The sequence below is a fragment of the Dermacentor variabilis genome, chromosome 5 (genome assembly GCF_050947875.1).
Source record: "Dermacentor variabilis isolate Ectoservices chromosome 5, ASM5094787v1, whole genome shotgun sequence".
NCBI lineage: Eukaryota > Metazoa > Arthropoda > Arachnida > Ixodida > Ixodidae > Dermacentor > Dermacentor variabilis.
Window position 1 is genome coordinate 199,774,081 of NC_134572.1, and position 18,959 is coordinate 199,793,039.

At 44.8% G+C, this 18,959-nt stretch overlaps 1 protein-coding gene across 2 annotated transcripts in view; it reads left to right on the forward strand.

Annotated features, from left to right (window-relative positions):
• The window catches only part of LOC142583430 (uncharacterized), a 1,100,669-nt gene that overhangs the window by 740,935 nt on the left and 340,775 nt on the right, over positions 1 to 18,959 (forward strand). For both annotated transcript variants that reach the window (XM_075693897.1, XM_075693898.1), the window contains 2 exons: positions 1,035 to 1,088; positions 4,857 to 4,955. In XM_075693897.1, the coding sequence (XP_075550012.1) occupies positions 1,035 to 1,088; positions 4,857 to 4,955 (153 nt within the window). The remainder of the gene's footprint in view (positions 1 to 1,034; positions 1,089 to 4,856; positions 4,956 to 18,959) is intronic.

Genomic DNA, 18,959 nt, shown 5'->3' on the forward strand with positions numbered 1-18,959 from the left:
CAATCTCTGGTGCCCTCGTGTATTCCAGAAAGTAGTGCACACTTCGCCTCGCGCATACATTCAGATTACACAAGCTTCTGTGACAACTAACAACGCATAGAACCATCGATAACATTTCAATAAGTTCTAATCATACAGGCGCGTCTTACGCTGAGCGAAAACATTAAACGAGTTCCAATCACGCAGGTGTGTCTGGCGCTGAGCGATAACACTAAGGTGTGTGATGTGGGTGAAATGCACTCCCCGAGAAAAGGATGCATAAATACACGTGTCAGGTATAGCGCAGTTCGTCGCGGCTCTGCCAGTCAGAGCGGTGGTTGGTGCGATGCATCAGCATATCACGCAATGAGAACACGTATAAAGCTGCGCTCAAGTTCCGCCTTATGATGTATCGTAATCATGGGTGAATATTTTTCCAGTTTGTTGCGAGTCCAACGAATTATTGTCCTCTTTTCTATGTCCATGTATTTGTGCTCTTGTTTTTCATTATGGAGCGAAATAAATGCTATGGAATTTAGTAAGCTATAAAAGTTTTAAGACATTGTGTTTTATTGGGAATATTGTTCGATTGGTCTGGTTTATCTGCTGAATCTTCAACAGTATAGGCGGTTTAGAAGCAAATGTCAGCTCTCCTCGTATAATGTGGCTATCACGCAGGCAGGCAAAGTATCTGGGGTAATGTTGTTGTGCATTCCACCCGATAATTGCCTTTCCAACTGCCCACAGACGCGAGTGAGTCCGCTCGGAACAACAGTGAACAGAATTTGTGAGAGTGAGACAAAAACGGGTGCTTCGCTTCATGCGACTGTATAACAGCTAACGCAGGCATGCATTATTGTGCTGGTCCTTTTACGAATATATGGACGTTCGTGTTATTTTTACTTTCAATGCACAAGTGGCACTCTGTATTCATTAGCATTAGTTTTAGCAGGCGTACGCTCAATTGTGCAGCATGTGCGCTCTCCTGTGAATCGGACAGTGGTTGGTGCAAACTTCGGTTGCTTTGGAATGTGACGTTATTTTTCTCTGCCCAGGGCCCTCCCGGACTCCCTGGCCTGCCAGGGAAGGACGGACTGCCAGGCGAGAGGGTGAGCACAACGCTTTAGCATTTCTGGTCACCTGCCAAGGGCGCCACCCGGTATTTTTGGAACGTCAGCTGATTGCTCTTGCACCTCTTTGCTACACATTTGATTCACGGTGTGCAATAGAGGACACCCTGAACTCCCCTTTTTTCGCCGAAAAAAGTATGAGTCTTTCTATCACATGCGTCGCCGATCAACTGCTTTATTATTCAAGGGCGCTTCCAACACTGAGAACCGAGTCCTGAAAGATTTTCGATCAGAAATCTTCCGCTTGGAATAACGCTGTCGCTTCTACTGCAAAACTCTCGTTTTCAGCTACGTTTGGAAACAGATTTGGAAAGAATTTCATGTCCGTTGTGCATAACATCCACAGGGCCTTCAACAAGTAGGTTGAAATAGGTTCAATTCCTTTTGTTGACGTTTTAAGCGTGTAAAAGTTGCCAGCGAAAGCCAGCGGCAGACAACCTTGCATTTTGACTATCGGCACTTGTGTACTATGCCTGCTTGGCAGGAAGGAAAGAGTATAGCTTCTAGCCAGCGTGGGCAATAAAATAAGGGTTAACATTGTGCCACGTGCAAACAGCAAATACGAAAGTGTTTATCCAACACTGTCTCCCAGCACCAAGAACAAGAATAAATTGACCTTTCATGCGTATTTCACTATATAGCTTGTAGAAATGACGAATCACGTCAGTGCTAGGCACCAATGCTAGGCAGCAGTGCTAGGCACCAATGACCACACTGCGTAACGACTACAATCATGGTCCTTCAAAACTTTTCACCTGGTCATGGAACTTCCTCAGATCTTTTATATAGGAACAGAACGTGGCACGAGAGGCGCTGGCGTAAGTGGAAGAAGGCCTGGAGACCACTGAGCACATCCTAATGGAATGCATAAAGATTCACCCAGCCAGACCAGTACGCAACGTACACCTTCCTGAAGCGCTTGGATAACGTGAATGGAAGCATCAACCGGTCAGAAGTCGAGATAATCAAGATACGTTTATATAGTGGTGGACAAAAAGGAGCGAGAAGATTGATACGACCAAATCATGTACCATGTGTAGCGATACAAGGTAGATATAGAAACTTGAGGGAAAGAAAGAGAGTTTAGGAAATGTTTATAAGAATGCTAGGAAGAAAAGCATGTATACAATACCTTATTAAACCAAACAGGATAGATAACTGTTTGCGACCACCCAATTTTTAAGGGGATGCCAATAAAGCATCAACATATCATCATCATCGGTGGAGAATCTGCCGCCCTAGATTGCCAGGCAGCGCGATCATACAAATCTTTCACGAGAATAGGAGCCACTACAACATTCATTTCAGCACGTTTCTCGAGTGAACATGCATCGGGAAGTCTTGGCAAAATTATTTAATGTGCGATGCGTTTGTGTTTAAGACGTAGACGGCACTATTTTATGATTCACGTCACCCATCTCCCCCCTAGTAGCTTTCCGTGTACAAACAGTTACATTCGGCTGTATGTATTTCAATTTGTATAGCTGATTAGTTGTATAAGTTAGTTATATTTAGCTAGCTAATTCACTGTGTTAGTTATAAGTTCATTTGTTATTAAGTTCATTAACTTAGCTTAGTTCTTATACATAAATATTTTCATAGTAAATAACATTTGTTATTTCAGTTAGCGAACTTGGTTAATCAGTTGGTTAGCTTCGTTAGTTTGATTGGATAATTATATTTCTTAGTTACCTTATTCATTTAGTTAGCTTAGTTGATTTATTAGTTATTATGTAATTAGCTTGTTGCTTGAGTTGGTTTCACTAATCTACTTTGTTAGGCTACTTATTAGTGAGCTTAGTTACTTAATGTAGTTAGAATTGTTAGTAAGTCAGGTTATATAGTTATTACTCTGATAATTAGTTTAGTAATTACCTATTCGTTTGGTTAGTTTATCAGTTGGCTACTTAGCTTTGTTAGTTTGAAACTCAGGTTTCTTTACTCACAATTGCGCAAAAGTTCAACGTGGACTTGCTCTGTAGTAGGATTCCAACGATGGAGTAGTCCAAGCATGCAATTTCAATTACGAATTAAGCCGCTGTTGCGAAAGCAGTTGAACTTGGGAATGACCCAAGACGTTGTAGTTGCTTAGAAATTGTTCGCGTTCAAGTTTCTAAATAGTGTACAGAAGCAGGGTAGTGTTTATCACGTTGTGTCGAAAATATCCACGCAGCGATACCGGCAGTCGACCCTTGCGAAATAGCGAGCATGCGCACTCGGCGTCTGCTGCACCTTCTACTTGTGCCAGCGCCGTGATGCACCCACTGCGGACGCTACATGAAGCTCTGCCATAGCGTTACGCGGAAGTCTCGTGACGAAACGAAAGGTACTGAAGGACCCCGCTTCTACAGATATGTTTTTTGAATGAGAAAGAAAACTCAGAGAATAACGCGTTTATAGCATATCACTTAATTCTTTAGTTGTGTGCTTCGTGTTCTCCTTTTGGCCCTTATGAAAACACCAAAGCTAAAGCTATCCCGTTAATGTTTGACGAGTCTTCAAGAATTACAAGAACAGTTCACGCGAGGCGGAGTGACTGACATTCTCACAAGCACGGACACAACTATAAGTTCTTGAGTACTGGTGTTCTTATGATCGATATCTGTAACTTTTATATAAATTACTGTACAATTTTTTCTAAGTTTTACATTGCCATTGATAAATGAAACTTGAACATAGCAATCTGAACATAACAAGAAGAAATGGTAACCCCCCTCCCCACGATAATAACCTTAAAGATAAAGATGTCACGGCGTTTTCATTTTGAAGGTGTCACTATGAAGGCGTTACTATGTTATTACGAAGAACAACTGAGAAATATGGAAGAAAGTAAATGGGCTGGGAGAGTGTTGAGGTATCTGTACAGGAAAAACATTGATTCACAGTGGAAAAAAAGAACTAGGAAGCTTACCAGCAAATATGCGGCCTGTAGCGTGGGCAACACAGCAAGCAAGAAGGTCAAGCGGAAAGTCAGAGAGGCTAATAATCTCATGGGTGGCGGCAATAGAAAACAAACCGGCAATCAGTAACCACTTAAGAGGAAAAGCCAACTTGGGAAAGGTACAATTTATGATAACTGAAATGGAAGTTCATTACTTTTGGAAGCGAGATCGGAATGCCTTAGAACACGCACCTATAAAGCCAGATATAAGAATGAAGAAGAAGCATAAGAAGCGTGTGCTTGCTGCGATAAAGCCAGGGAAACGATGAAGCATGTTTTATTCGAATGTGAAGTTGTCTGCCCAGCGGTCGATTTAGGCACCACTAACTTCTTTGAAGCGCTTAGGTTCAGCGAGAGCAGTGGAGGAGTAAATATGTCCGCAGTAGAGATTTGTAAGAGGTGATTGGGAAGATTGGTGGAAGAAGAGTAGGGAAACGAAAAAGAAAGGCACGGACAAAAGCAAAGATCGCAATAGGGGGTCAGAGTATTTGGTTATGGGAGTTTATAGTGGTTTTTCTTTTCTTTTTCAACCTAAGTAGTACATTAGGCAGTATAATAGCAAGAGCTTGGTGGCGCAACCCACAACCCCGTTTTCATTTTGAATGTGTTACTATTTTTCGGCACAGCGACAACTAGTGTCTTTAAAACACAAAACGAAATCCGCAGGATAGGATGAGGTGAGTGACTGGGGCAACCAAATGAAAAGAAATTCAGCCATTGAACGGTCGCTTACATCCAAGTTCCCTTAATGCTCGGACAATATTACCATGCGTACCGCTGACTTCTGCATTGTTCTGCGTCTTCAGGGCTTGCCCGGTGCTGATGGGAAACCAGGTGAGCAAGGTATTCAAGGCACACAAGGCTTGTCGGGTTTGCCAGGACTACCAGGCGCCAAAGGAGATCAGGTAAGTGAGGCGTGGCTCACGCACTTGCTGCTGCACGGGAATAGCTTGAATTGGTCACGCCTCCGTTTCTGTCATCTTTTAATTTCATATACGCAAAAACATTGGTTGGCCTCACAATCTCCGAGAGGAGAAAAAAGAGCATTGGAGACGTTTCCTATTCAGGAAGGATAAGTGGCAATATCCTGGTGCAGCGCCTTCACATCGCAGTGAGATATCGACCATTGGCAGGCTGAGGAGAGCACGCAAGAACGTTTGAAACAATGTTACATGTCGCCTTTCTGGTATAAAACATGCGACAAAAAAGCGAGAAAACATTTATTGACTAATCCCAAAGAGCTGTCCGCTATAAATACAAGAATAAACTGTACTAACTTATGCATAGAAAGCATCAAGAAGCTTCGGTGTAGATGTGAAACAAAATAAAGGTATTATTCAATGTTATTATTCTAACACCTTCCTTCTGTATCTATTGTAGTGGCTTCACGTAAGTTGGCTAGGTATTTCCTCACGATGAGATAAAGTAATGATGAAGGATATGAATGAAGGCGAAGCATAATTTAGGCACAGCTGACGTGCTAAAAAATGACGTACTTGGAGGAATACTCTCATGCCACACATAACCGCATGCGTTATCCATTTCAAGTTTCCCGGCCACGTGCGCACACTGTCACTTTTGACGTCTCATTTTAACGCGATAGCGTATAGGAGCCCTTGTCGCAGAAAATCCTGCGTCGGCGTCCAGCGTCCGACGTCGCATAGGTAAAAGAATTTTCGAACCACACAGACTTCACTTCCATGTGACTGAAGGAATTGACTGAATAAAATTTCTCAAGTTATAATACGTGGAAAAATGGTAAATTACGAATTACATACAACTTACAGACATTAAAGCTCTCGCATATTGTACTCTGGATATACAAGAATACATAATTTTGTTACGGGAAACTCAAACAAACCCCTTGTCCAGCGTTCCTACTATACAGAGGCCGCAGACGGCGTCCGCCATTTGCGCACGCCGGAGCGTAAATATCTCAAGAGTCCACAGAGCGGCGCGCCCGCTTCCTTGAAACGTTTCCAGCTGGCGCTCGCCTCCGCCACATCGCCGTATAGACCGTTGACCATTGCATCGGTGATATACAACCTAGTAGTGCAGGCAATCAGATTAAAGCTGCAAGCATGGGCAGAGAATAATGGCATTTTGGGAAAACATCAGCATGGCTTCAGAATAGGTAGGCGTTTGGACGATAACTTCTTTGTTCTTACTCAGTGTATTGAAATAGCAAGAGTAGAAAGCAGACCGTTATATGGGACCTTTTTAGACATTGCAGGAGCGCATGACAACGCAGACCGCAACATTTTGTTGGATATGCTGGAAAGGGAAGGCTTAGACGACGATTGTCTACAGCTTTTGAGAGACATTTACTCAGAAAATACCGTTTGCGTTTATTGGGAAGGAATGAAGAGCGAGGAGAAAGTTGATATGAACAAGAGACTCAGGCAGGGGTGCCCTTTATCCCCAATGCTCTTCATGGTATACATGGTGAGGATGGAGAGGGCGCTAGAACAAAGTAATATCGGGTTGAATCTCTCGTGCAAACAGGCGGGTACAGTGGTATAGCAGCAGCTTCCAGGTTTATTTTATGGGCACGACATTGTGTTGCTAGCTAACAAGCACAGGGATTTGAAACGTCTGGCTAATATGTGTAGACAGGAAGGCAAGAATGCAGGTTTGAAATTTAGTGTTAAAAAATCACGTGTAATGGTATTCAAGAATAATACTTGTTTGGGGGCTAGTTGGTGCATGTTTCCAGAAGAGGGACATGCGCCTGTCCCGTCTCGCTTGCTATGTGTTGTCTTCTTCGGCGCTATAACCCTCTTCTGAAAATGGTATTCAAGGAAAGCAGTGAACAGGAAGTGGTAATACAGGGCCAGGAAATACCTCTGGTAAGAGAATATTAATACTTTCGTATGTGGATACATGAAGCCAATAGATATATGGAAACACAGGAAAAAATAGTAACAGTGAAGGGGTAGAGAAATGCAGCCATGATGAAGCACAGAGCGCTATGGGATATAATAGGTATGAGGTGCTCCGGGGAATGTGGAAAGTTGTATTAGCTGCAGGACTTACTTTTGGAAATGCGGTTGTTTGCTTTAAATCAGGGTTACAATCAGGAATCGACGGGAACCAAAGGTCAATGGGACGACCTGCATTAGGCGCTCACGGGAAGTCTACAAATGAAGCTGTGCAGGGTGATACGGGCTGGACTAGTTTTGAAGTGAGGGAAGCTCACAGTAAAATTGATTATGGAGACCAACTGAGGAACATGGAAGAAAGTAAATGGGCTGGGAGAGTGTTGAGGGATCTGTACAGGAAAAACATTGATTCACCGTGGAGGAAAAGAACTAGGAAGCTTACCAGCAAATACGCGGCCTGTAGCGTGGGCAACACAGCAAGAAAGAACGTCAAGCGTAAAGTCAGAGCGGCTAATAATCTCTTAGGTGGCGGCAATAGAAAACAAACCTGCCATGAGTATCCACTTAAGAGGAAAAATGAACTTAGGAGAGATACAATTTATGATAACTCAAATGGAAGTTCAGTGCTTTTTGAAGCGAGATTGGGATGCCTTAAATCACGCACCTATAAAGCCAGATATAAGAATGAAGAAGAAGCATAAGAAGTGTGTGGTTGCTGCGGTAAAGCTAGGGAAACGATGAAGCATGCTTTATTCGAATGTGAAGATGTCTGTCCAGCGGTCGATTTAGGCACCACTGGCCTTCTTGAAGCGCTTGGATTCAGCGAGAGCAGGGGCAGAGTAAACGTGTCCGCAGTAGAGATTAGTAAGAGGCGATTGGAAGATTGTTGAAAGAAAAGTAGGGAAAAAAAAAACGGAGACGTACAAAAGCAAAGTTCGCAATAGTGGGTCAGAAAATTCGGTTGTGGGAGTTTATAGTGGTTTTTCTTTTCTTTTTTAACCTAAGTAATGCATTAGGCAGTATAATAGCAAGAGCTTGTGGGCGCGACCCACCACCCCGTTTCAAAGGGGACGCTCATAACATCCGCCCATCCATCCATCCATCCAGCCATCCATCCATCGTTGCCCATGCAAGGGGCCACGTCTCTCCGAGAAAGCCCGCTTTCGCGCACAGCGTTCTGCGCGAGCGCTTCCCGGTCAACGTTACCGTTACATACGCTGCAGTTGCCGCAAGGGCGAGAAGCCGTCAGGGATCTTTGAATCCTGTAGTGTTCCATTCTTGAAGGTGAAGCTTAAGCGTCCTCCGAATTTTTTTTCTCTTGTTGCAGCAGACTGGAATGACCTATTTAACGACATCGCTGTCGTTACGTCCTAATCCACTTTCGCAGAAATTATTCCAAATTATTTTTTATTGTGTTGAACATTCTAAGTTGCCTGAACGTGTGTTCCCACCCTGTATGTTAGACCCTTCGTGGGTCTTAATGACATGAGATGAAATCAATTTTTGTTGAATGCACGCAATGTGGTTTCTCTCTTTGGGGCTAGAATCTAGTATTACTCCGACACCTGAGCACTCCTCGACAGCTGGATTAAAACACTACTGTGGACTTTGTTCTTTTCCACGCCAATTTCCAAAGAATGTAATGCACCAACGTTATGTCTACTTCCACAGCTCAATCTACCCCCGCAGGGGCGCCTGCGTCAGCAGGCGGTTGGTGTTTTGCGACACTACGTACCCCAGTACACGAGGGTTCGACCCCCCCGCGTGTAGCCGTGCGCGGCTTTGCCGTGTCAGGGGAAAGGGGGATCCTGGGGGTTGAACCGATGCCGGGTGTTTGGACCTTTAAGGCTCCCCGATGGAGCCAACACACCCCTTCGGCCTCTGCTTCACGCAGACGGCACCTGGACGGCACTGACCTGGACGGCAAGACGCAGACGGCACTGACCCACCTAGAGGAAATCGGCAGTCGCCTTTTCCTGTCCTCCTCTTCAATCTTCGTCTTTCTAACTAGTCTTTTCATCTTTCCTGTCTTCTTTTCCCTGCTTCTTACTTCAGAATTTCCTGGCGGCAAGGGTTAACCGTGTGTAGTAAATCCAGTCTTGGTTATATGCATTAGGTTATAGTGTCGGTGCATAGCTGGCGTGTGCTGGTTGCTCACAACCTGTAGCGTCCCCTTGCTGGGCTCGGTGGTGGGTGGCTACCACCGCCGCCGAATTTTGAAACCATGTTATGGCAGAAGCTTTTCCGCGATCCAGATCGGCCTCTTAAAGGGGCCGCACCGATGCACCCAATAAATCCCAATATCCCAATAAATACCAATAAAGAAGGGCGTCAGGCAGGGAGATACGATATCTCCAATGCTATTCACAGCGTGTTTACAGGAGGTATTCAGAGACCTGGATTGGGAAGAATTGGGGATAAAAATTAATGGAGAATACCTTAGTAACTTGCGATTCGCTGATGATATTGCCTTGCTTAGTAACTCAGGGGACCAATTGCAATGCATGCTCACTGACCTGGAGAGGCAAAGCAGAAGAGTGGGTCTACAAATTAATCTGCAGAACGCTAAAGTAATGCTTAACAGTCTCAGAAGAGAACAGCAATTTACAATAGGCAGCGAGGCACTGGAATTCGTAAGGGAATACATCTACTTAGGGCAGGTAATGACGGCGGATCCGGATCATGAGACGGAAATAATCAGAAGAATAAGAATGGGCTGGGGTTCGTTTGGCAGGCATTCTCAGATCATGAACAGCAGGTTGCCATTATCCCTCAAGAGAAAAGTATATAATAGCTGTGTCTTACCAGTACTCACCTACGGGGCAGAAACCTGGAGGCTTACGAAAAGGGTTCTACTCAAATTGAGGACGACGCAACGAGCTATGGAAAGAAGAATGATAGGTGTAACGTTAAGGGATAAGAAAAGAGCAGATTGGGTGAGGGAACAAACGCGAGTTAATGACATCTTAGTTCAAATCAAGAAAAAGAAATGGGCATGGGCAGGACATGTAATGAGGAGGGAAGGCAACCGATGGTCATTAAGGGTTACGGACTGGATCCCAAGGGAAGGGAAGCGTAGCAGGGGGCGGCAGAAAGTTAGGTGGGCGGATGAGATTAAGAAGTTTGCAGGCATGGCATGGCCACAAGTAGTACATGACCGGGGTTGTTGGAGAGGTATGGGAGAGGCCTTTGCCCTGCAGTGGGCGTAACCAGGCTGATGATGATGATGACCGATACACCTTTTCAATTTACCCTCCGAACCGACCCAGACAACTTACCACGTTACCACGTCTTGCATAGTGAAGGAACACCAAGTATGCGTAAGCTATCCCCTTTCTTGGTGGCGAAATCTCTCACAGAAAAAAAAGAAGAAACAGTGAACATCTCCCGACCAAACATGTGATCCTCACATTTGGTACTAGTATTCTCCCCACCTCTCTCGACGCAGGACCATCATCATCATCATCATCATCACCACCACTATCATCATCATCATCATCATCATCATCCTAGTTACGCCCACTGCAGGGCAAAGGCCTCTCCCATACTTCTCCAACTACCCCGGTCATGTACTAATTGTGGCCATGTTGTCCCTGCAAACGTCTTAATGTCATCCGCCCACCTAACTTTCTGCCGCCCCCTGCTACGCTTCCCTTCCCTAGGCATCCAGTCCGTAACCCTTAATGACCATCTTTTATCTTCGCTCATCATTACATGTCCGGCCCATGCCCATTCCTTTTTCTTGATTTCAACTAAGATGTCATTTACCCGCGTTTGTTGCCTCAGCCAATCTGCTCTTTTCTTATCCGTTAACGTTACACCCATCATTCTTCTTTCCATAGCTCGTTGCGTCGTCCTCAATTTCAGCAGAACCCTTTTCGTAAGCCTCCACGTTTCTGCCCCATATGTGAGTACTGGTAACACACAGCTGTTATACACTTTCCTTTTGAGGGATAGTGGCAACCTGCTGTTCATGATTTGAGAATGCCTGCCAAACGCACCCCAGCCCATTCTTATTCTTCTGGTTATTTCAGTCTCATGATCCGGATCCGTGGTCACTACCTTCCCTAAGTAGATGTATTCCCTTATCACTTCCAGTGCCTCGCTACCTATCGTAAACTGCTGTTCTCTTCCGAGACTGTTAAACATTACTTTAGTTTTCTGCAGATTAATTTTCAGACCCACCCTTCTGCTTTGCCTCTCCAGGTCAGTGAGCATGCATTGCAATTGGTCTCCTGAGTTACTAAGCAAGGCAATATCATCAGCGAATCGCAAGTTGCTAAGGTATTCTCCATCAACTTTTATCCCCAATTCTTCCCACTCCAGGTCTCTGAATACCTCCTGCAAACATGCTGTGAATAGCATTGGAGAGATCGTATCTCCCTGTCTGACGCCTTTCTTTATTGGGATTTTGTTGCTTTCTTTGTGGAGGACTACGGTGGCTGTGGAGCCGCTATAGATATCTTCCAGTATTTTTACATATGGCTCATCTACACCCTGATTCCGTAATGCCTCCATGACTGCTGAGGTTTCGACTGAATCAAACGCTTTCTCGTAATCAATGAAAGCTATATATAAGGGTTGGTTATATTCTGCACATTTCTCTATCACTTGATTGATAGTGTGAATATAGTCTATTGTTGAGTAGCCTTTACGGAATCCTGCCTGGTCTATTGGTTGACAGAAGTGTAAGGTGTTCCTGATTCTATTTGCGATTACTTTAGTAAATACTTTGTAGGCAACGGACAGTAAGCTGATCGGTCTATAATTTTTCAAGTCCTTGGCATCCCCTTTCTTATGGATTAGGGTTATGTTAGCGTTCTTCCAAGATTCCGGTACGCTCGAGGTTATGAGGCATTGCCTATACAGGGTGGCCAGTTTCTCTAGAACAATCTGACCACCATCCTTCAACAAATCTGTCCTTACCTGATCCTCCCCAGCTGCCTTCCCCCTTTGCATAGCTCCTAAGGCTTTCTTTACTTCTTCTGGCGTTACCTGTGGGATCTCGAATTCCTCTAGGCTATTCTCTCTTCCACTATCGTCGTGGGTGCCACTGGTACTGTATAAATCTCTATAGAACTCCTCAGCCACTTGAACTATCTCATCCATATTAGTATCGTTATTGCCGGCTTTGTGTCTTAACGCACACATCTGATTCTTGCCTATTCCTAGTTTCTTGTTCACTGTTTTTAAGCTTCCTCCGTTCCTGAGAGCATGTTCAATTCTATCCATATTATACTTCCTTATGTCAGCTGTCTTACGCTTGTTGATTAACTTCGAAATTTCTGACAGTTCTATTCTAGCTGCAGGGTTAGATGCTTTCATACATTGTCGTTTCTTGATCAGATCTTTAGTCTCCTGCGATAGTTTGCTGGTATCCTGCCTAACGGCGTTACCACCGACTTCTATTGCGCACTCCTTAATGATGCCCATGAGATTGTCGTTCATTGCTTCAACACTAAGGTCCTCTTCCTGAGTTAAAGCCGAATACCTGTTCTGTAGCTTGATCCGGAATTCCTCTAGTTTCCTTCTTACCGCTAAATCATTGATTGGCTTCTTGTGTACCAGTTTCTTCCGTTCCCTCCTCAAGTCTAGGCTAATTCGAGTTCTTACCTTCCTATGGTCACTGCAGCGTACCTTGCCGAGCACGTCTACATCTTGTATGATGCCAGGGTTCGCGCAGAGTATGAAGTCGATTTCATTTCTAGACTCACCATTCGGGCTCCTCCACGTCCACTTTCGGCTAACCCGCTTGCGGAAAAAGGTATTCATTATCCACATATTATTCTGTTCTGCACACTCTACTAATAACTCTCCTCTGCTATTCCTAGAGCCTATGCCATATTCCGCCACTGACTTGTCTCCAGCCTGCTTCTTGCCTACCCTGGCATTGAAGTCGCCCATCAGTATAGTGTATTTTGTTTTGACTTTACCCATCGCCGATTCCACGTTTTTATAAAAGCTTTCCACTTCCTGGTCTTCATGACTGCACGTAGGGGCATAGACTTGTACCACCTTCAATTCGAACCTCTTATTAAGTTCCACAACAAGACCTGCCACCCTCTCGTTAATGCTATAGAATTCCTGTATGTTACCAGCTATTTCCTTATTAATCAGGAATCCGACTCCTAGTTCTTGTCTCTCCGCTAAGCCCCTGTAGCACAGTACGTGCCCGCTTTTTAGCACTGTATATGCTTCTTTTGTCCCCCTAACCTCACTGAGTCCTATTATATCCCATTTACTACCCTCTAATTCCTCCAATAGCACTGCTAGACTCGCCTCACTAGATAACGTTCTAACGTTTAACGTTGCCAGGTTCAGATTCCAATGGCGGCCTGTCCGGAGCCAGGTATTCTTAGCACCCTCTGCAGTGTCACAGATCTGACCGCCGCCGTGGTCAGTTGCTTCGCGGCTGCTGGGGACTGAGGGCCGGGGTTTGATTGTTGTATTCATATAGGAGGTTGTGGCCAAGTACTGCACCAGGGTGGCCAATCCTGCTCTGGTGAGAAAGTGCGTTACCGGTTCTGGTCACCGGGATCAGGCCGCACTCCAGGCCTGTTTGTGCAATTTTCTCAACACGGTTTTTTTTATTTTCCGGTGGAGAATTGCGCGGCACCGGAATTTGAACCATGGTCCTCTTGCACGGGAGGCGGATACTCTACCGTCCCCACAGGAGTCAAACTAAATAATTAAATTATGGGGTTTACGTGGCAAAACCACTTTCTGATGATGAGGCACGCCGTAGTGGAGGACTCCGGAAATTTCGACCACCTGGGGTTCTTTAACGTGCACCTAAGTCTAAGTACACGGGTGTTTTCGCATTTCGCCCCCATCGAAATGCGGCCGCCGTGGCCGGGATTCGATCCCGCGACCTCGTGCTCAGCAGTCTAACACCATAGCCACTCAGCAACCACGGCGGGTCCCGCAGGAGTTGTGCGCCTCATTTCACCTACAGTGGTGCCCTATTTGATCAGTCAAGGTGGACCAATCTGAGCTCGGTTATACCGCACGGATGGCACTCGGTTAGAGAACCTGGTATTTATGACCTGCACATGTGTGGCCATATATAATTGACCATATATATCTTTTTTTTTGAAGGAGGATTCCCATACGGTGATAAAATAAAGGAAAAGACATTGAAAAGAAAAAAAGAAAAAAAATTTTGGGGAAAGAAAGGAACATAAGAGGTGATTTGAACTCGTGACCCTTGGACGTTGCCCGGAAAGATAGCTCAGTCGGTTGGTTCGTCAGGCCCCAGGTTACTTTCAAGCGCCATAGCTCCTGCTCCGATCCTCATACTTACGTGGAAAGGGACTGAAGTTGTCTGCGATAGTCGCTTTTTCCGAGTGGTTGGAAGGCATACTTTCTTGGAAAAATGGCCGCCCGAGGAGAAGAGCGAACTTGAGCGGCTTTAGAGACTAGGAAAACTGCCTTAAAATATTTAAACTTGAGGGAAAGCTTCGTTAACAGTCTATAACACGGCAATCAGCACTGGAATACGACGAGAGAAATTATTGAGACGTGGAAAACTCCCTTGAAATAAAATATGGTTTGCGAGACAAATGCTTGTAAGTATTGAACCTCTTAAAAGATGAGGGGGAATAAGCGCTCACCGAGAGGGCATCGTCCGCGCGAGACCACAACCAGGGTCCTTACTGAGACGGGGAGGGCTCTGCGGCCGGAACAAAGCCTCCATTCTCCGCCGGCCAAGAGGGGAAAACGCGCTTTCCGATCGCTCAAGGTTGAGCGGACCTAGTATAACTCTAGCGTCTAGGAAAAGCTTAAACAGGTGCGAGGGCGGCACGCATAGGGTGGGAAGATAGCCGCTAGGATAACTATCTCAGGGACTGCTGCTGACGAGGGCGAAATACCTTCGTGTAGTTACAATAACCCTAATAGGACCAATTTCAAAAAAAAGGAAACGGCTCAGAGGGCTATACTACGACAGCTATGACTGAAAATTTTCTATATATATGTATATATATATATATATATATATATATATATATATATATATATATATATATATATATATATATTCATTTCATCTATGGGATCGCATGCGCGCGCTGTTGCTTTGTCTCTGCGTGTAGTAGTTGAGAGAGCGAGCTTAAGGGCGGAGAAGAAGGAAGGAAAGGAAAGTCTCTGAAGCAAAATTGCAGCGCCGTAGTTTTAAAGCGCACCCGGGGTAGAGAAACGGAAGGCAATATAAGCGTGCGCGGCCATGATACGCACACGACAGACTGCCTTAAAATATTTAGACATGAGGGAAAGCTTCGTTAACAACGATAGCACAGCAATCAGCACTCGAATATAATTATAACCCTAAAAATAATTGTAAATATTCATCTCATCTATGGGATCTAATGCGCGCGATGTTGCTTTGGCTCTTCGTGTAGTAGTTGAGAGGGCCAGTTTAAAGGCGGAGAAGAAGGAAGGATAAAGGAAAGCAAAATTGCAGCGCTGTTGTTTTAAAGCGCACCCGTGGTAGAGAAACGAAAGGCGATATAAGCGTGCGGGGCCATGATACGCACAGGAAAAAACTGCCTTAAAATATTTAGACTTGAGGGAAAGCTTCGTTAACAAACGATATCACAGCAGTCAGCACTCGAATACAATTATAACCCTAATAATAATTGTAAATATTCATCTCATCTATGGGATCTAATGCGCGCGATGTTGCTTTGTCTCTGCGTGTAGTAGTTAAGAGGGCCAGTTTAAAGGCGGAGAAGAAGGAAGGAAAGGAAGGCAAAATTGCAGCGCCGTGGTTTTAAAGCGCACCCGTGGTAGAGAAACGAAAGGCGATATAAGCGTGCGTGGCCATGATACGCACAGGACAAACTGCCTTAAAATATTTAGACTTGAGGGAAAACTTCGTTAACGAACGATAGCACAGCAATCAGCACTCGAATATAAATATAACCCTTATATTATTTGTAAATATTCATCTCATTTATGGGATCTAATGCGCGCGCTGTTGCTTTGTCTCTGCGTGTAGTAGTTAAGAGAGCCAGTTTAAAGGCGGAGAAGGAAGGCAAGGAAAGCAAAATTGCAGCGCCGTGGTTTTAAAGCGCACCCGTGGTAGAGAAACAAAAGGCGATATAAGCGTGCGTGGCCACGATACGCACAGGAAAAAACTGCCTTAAAATATTTAGACGAGGGAAAGCTTCGTTAACAAACGATAGCACAGCAGTCAGCACAAGAATATAATTATAACCCTAATAATAATTGTAAATATTCATCTCATCTATGGGATCTAATGCGCGCGCGGTTGCTTTGACTCGAAGTGTAGTAGTTAAGAGAGCCAGTTTAAGGGCTGAGAAGAAGGAAGGAAAGGAAAGTCTCTGAAGCAAAATTGCAGCGCCGTGGTTTTAAAGCGCACCCGGGGTAGAGAAACGGAAGGCGATATAAGCGTGCGTAGCCATGATACGCACACGACAAACTGCCTTAAAATATTTATACATGAGGGAAAGCTTCGTTAACAAACGATAGCACAGCAATCAGCACTCGAATATAATTATAACCCTAATAATAACTGTAAATATTCATCTCATCTATGGGATCTAATGCGCGCGCTGTTGCTTTGGCTCTGCGTGTAGTAGTTAAGAAAGCCAGTTTAAGGGCTGAGAAGAAGGAAGGAAAGGAAAGTCTCTGAAGCAAAATTGCAGCGCCGTGGTTTTAAAGCGCACCCGGGGTATAGAAACGGAAGGCGATATAAGCGTGCGTGGCCATGATACGCACACGACAAACTGCCTTAAAATATTTATACATGAGGGATAGCTTCGTTAACAACGATAGCACAACAATCAGCACTCGAATATAATTATAACCCTAATAATAATTGTAAATATTCATCTCATCTATGGGATCTAATGCGCGCGCTGTTGCTTTGGCTCTCCGTGTAGTAGTTAGGAGGGCCAGTTGAAAGGCGGAGAAGAAGGAAGGATAAAGGAAAGCAAAATTGCAGCGCCGTGGTTCTAAAGCGCACCCGTGGTAGAGAAACGAAAAGCGATATAAGCGTGCGTGGCCATGATACGCACAGGACAAACTGCCTTAAAATATTTAGACTTGAGGGAAAGCTGCGTTAACAAATGACAGCACAGCAATCCACACTCGAATATAATTATAACCCTAATAATAATTGTAAATATTTATCTCATCTATGGGATCTAATGCGCGCGCTGTTGCTTTGACTCTGCGTGTAGTAGTTAAGAGAGCCAGTTTAAGGGCTGAGAAGAAGGAAGGAAAGGAATGTCTCTGAAGCAAAATTGCAGCGCCGTGCTTTTAAAGCGCAACCGTGGCAGTGAAACGGGAGGCGATATAAGCGTGCGTGGCCATGATAGGCACACGACAAACTGCCCTAAAATATTTAGACTTGAGGGAAAACTTCGTTAACAAACTATAACATGGCAATCAGCACTCGAATACGACGAGAGAAATTACGAGGATACCTAAAGATAAATGTCAGGCCATACATACCGACCCCAAGGCGGTGTTTTAAGTGACAGAGGTTCAGCCGCGCATCACAATCATGTAGAGGCAAAGAAGCATGCGCGAAATGCAGTGCCAACGATCACCCATCTCAGAACTGTAACGCTCCTCCACGCTGTGTGAACTGCAAAGGGAATCGTCCAGCGTATTCACGATCATGTCCCGGTTGGAAGAAGGAGAAGCAAGTGATTGCTCTTACAGTAAAAGAGAAAATTTCTTTTTTTCAAGCAAGGAAGAGGCTTTCGCTGTTACTTCAAATAAGCTGTGCCAATGTGGCGCGGCAGGGGGCAGAACCACATCGGTATCAGGAGTCTACAGAGGTCACAGTCATGGGTGCTGTAGCGACTCCATCCGACCCCTCGGTGGTAGCAGCTAGTGCTGATCTACCATCATCCAAGACCGCCCTGCAGACAGCTGTTCCGCAAGTCCCCAGACTAAACAGAACGCCAAGGTCCGAGGCGCGTGTCTCGGCGCTTGGCTCTCTATCATCCAGCGCCTCAGAGAAGGCGATGGAGGTCGACACCAAAACCCTGGCGTCATTGACGCCAAAAGCACAGCGCTCTTCTGAGCGCCCTAAGAAGGATAAGGTCCTTATAACTCTACAGAACAAGGGACAGGCAACCTGAACGGTTACCGCTCATTAAACGTGTACTGTCCCATATCGCATGTCACCTTTAATTTTTTAAGTTCGCAAACACCAGTACGTTTTTCATTTTACAACCATGGCTTTCCGTGTACACTGGAATTGCAGAGGTCTTATACACAATATAGGTGACATCAAAGACATTATCAACACTTTTTCGCCAGTTGCAGTGTGTCTTCAAGAAATGAATCTTGGTGCAAAAAAATAGTAACATTCTCAAAGATTTCACCGTTGTCCGAAGGGACCACGAACACTCTAGCCGTTTGTCAGGAGTCGCCATAGTCGTTCAGGGCGGCACACCTACACGAAATGTTCAGGTGAATACTTCTTTCGAGACTGTCGCCGTCACCGCTCTATCATATAAAACCATCACCACCTGTTCACTTTACATCCAACCCCGTACTCATTTTACTACTAGACAACTGGAAAGTCTAATACACCAGTTGCCGGAGCCTTTTATTCTAGTAGGAGATTTTAATGCGCATTGTAGCCTCTGGGGCAGCGATAGAACAGACAAAGAGGGCAAGTAATCGAAGGTTTTATTTCATCTAACAGCATATGACTTTTAAACTCGGGTTCACCAACATATTTCTCCCCAAGCTCACGCAAATTTAGCTGTCTAGATTTAGCCTTCTGCTCACCGTCTGTTTTTAGCAATTTTAAGTGGGAAGTCCTCAGCACTTCATATGGAAGTGATAATTTGCCGGCATTTATCAAGCTATCATCCACATTACCTACCATAAACTTTAGGCCACGTCGCTGGAAAACACATCTTGCCGACTGGCCGCTTTTTATGAAACATGCGAAACTAGAAGAAGTCTTTTTAAATGAACTCAGCGTAAATGAAATTTATAAGAAGTTCACTGCGGTGTTTATTTCAGGGGCAGAAAAGG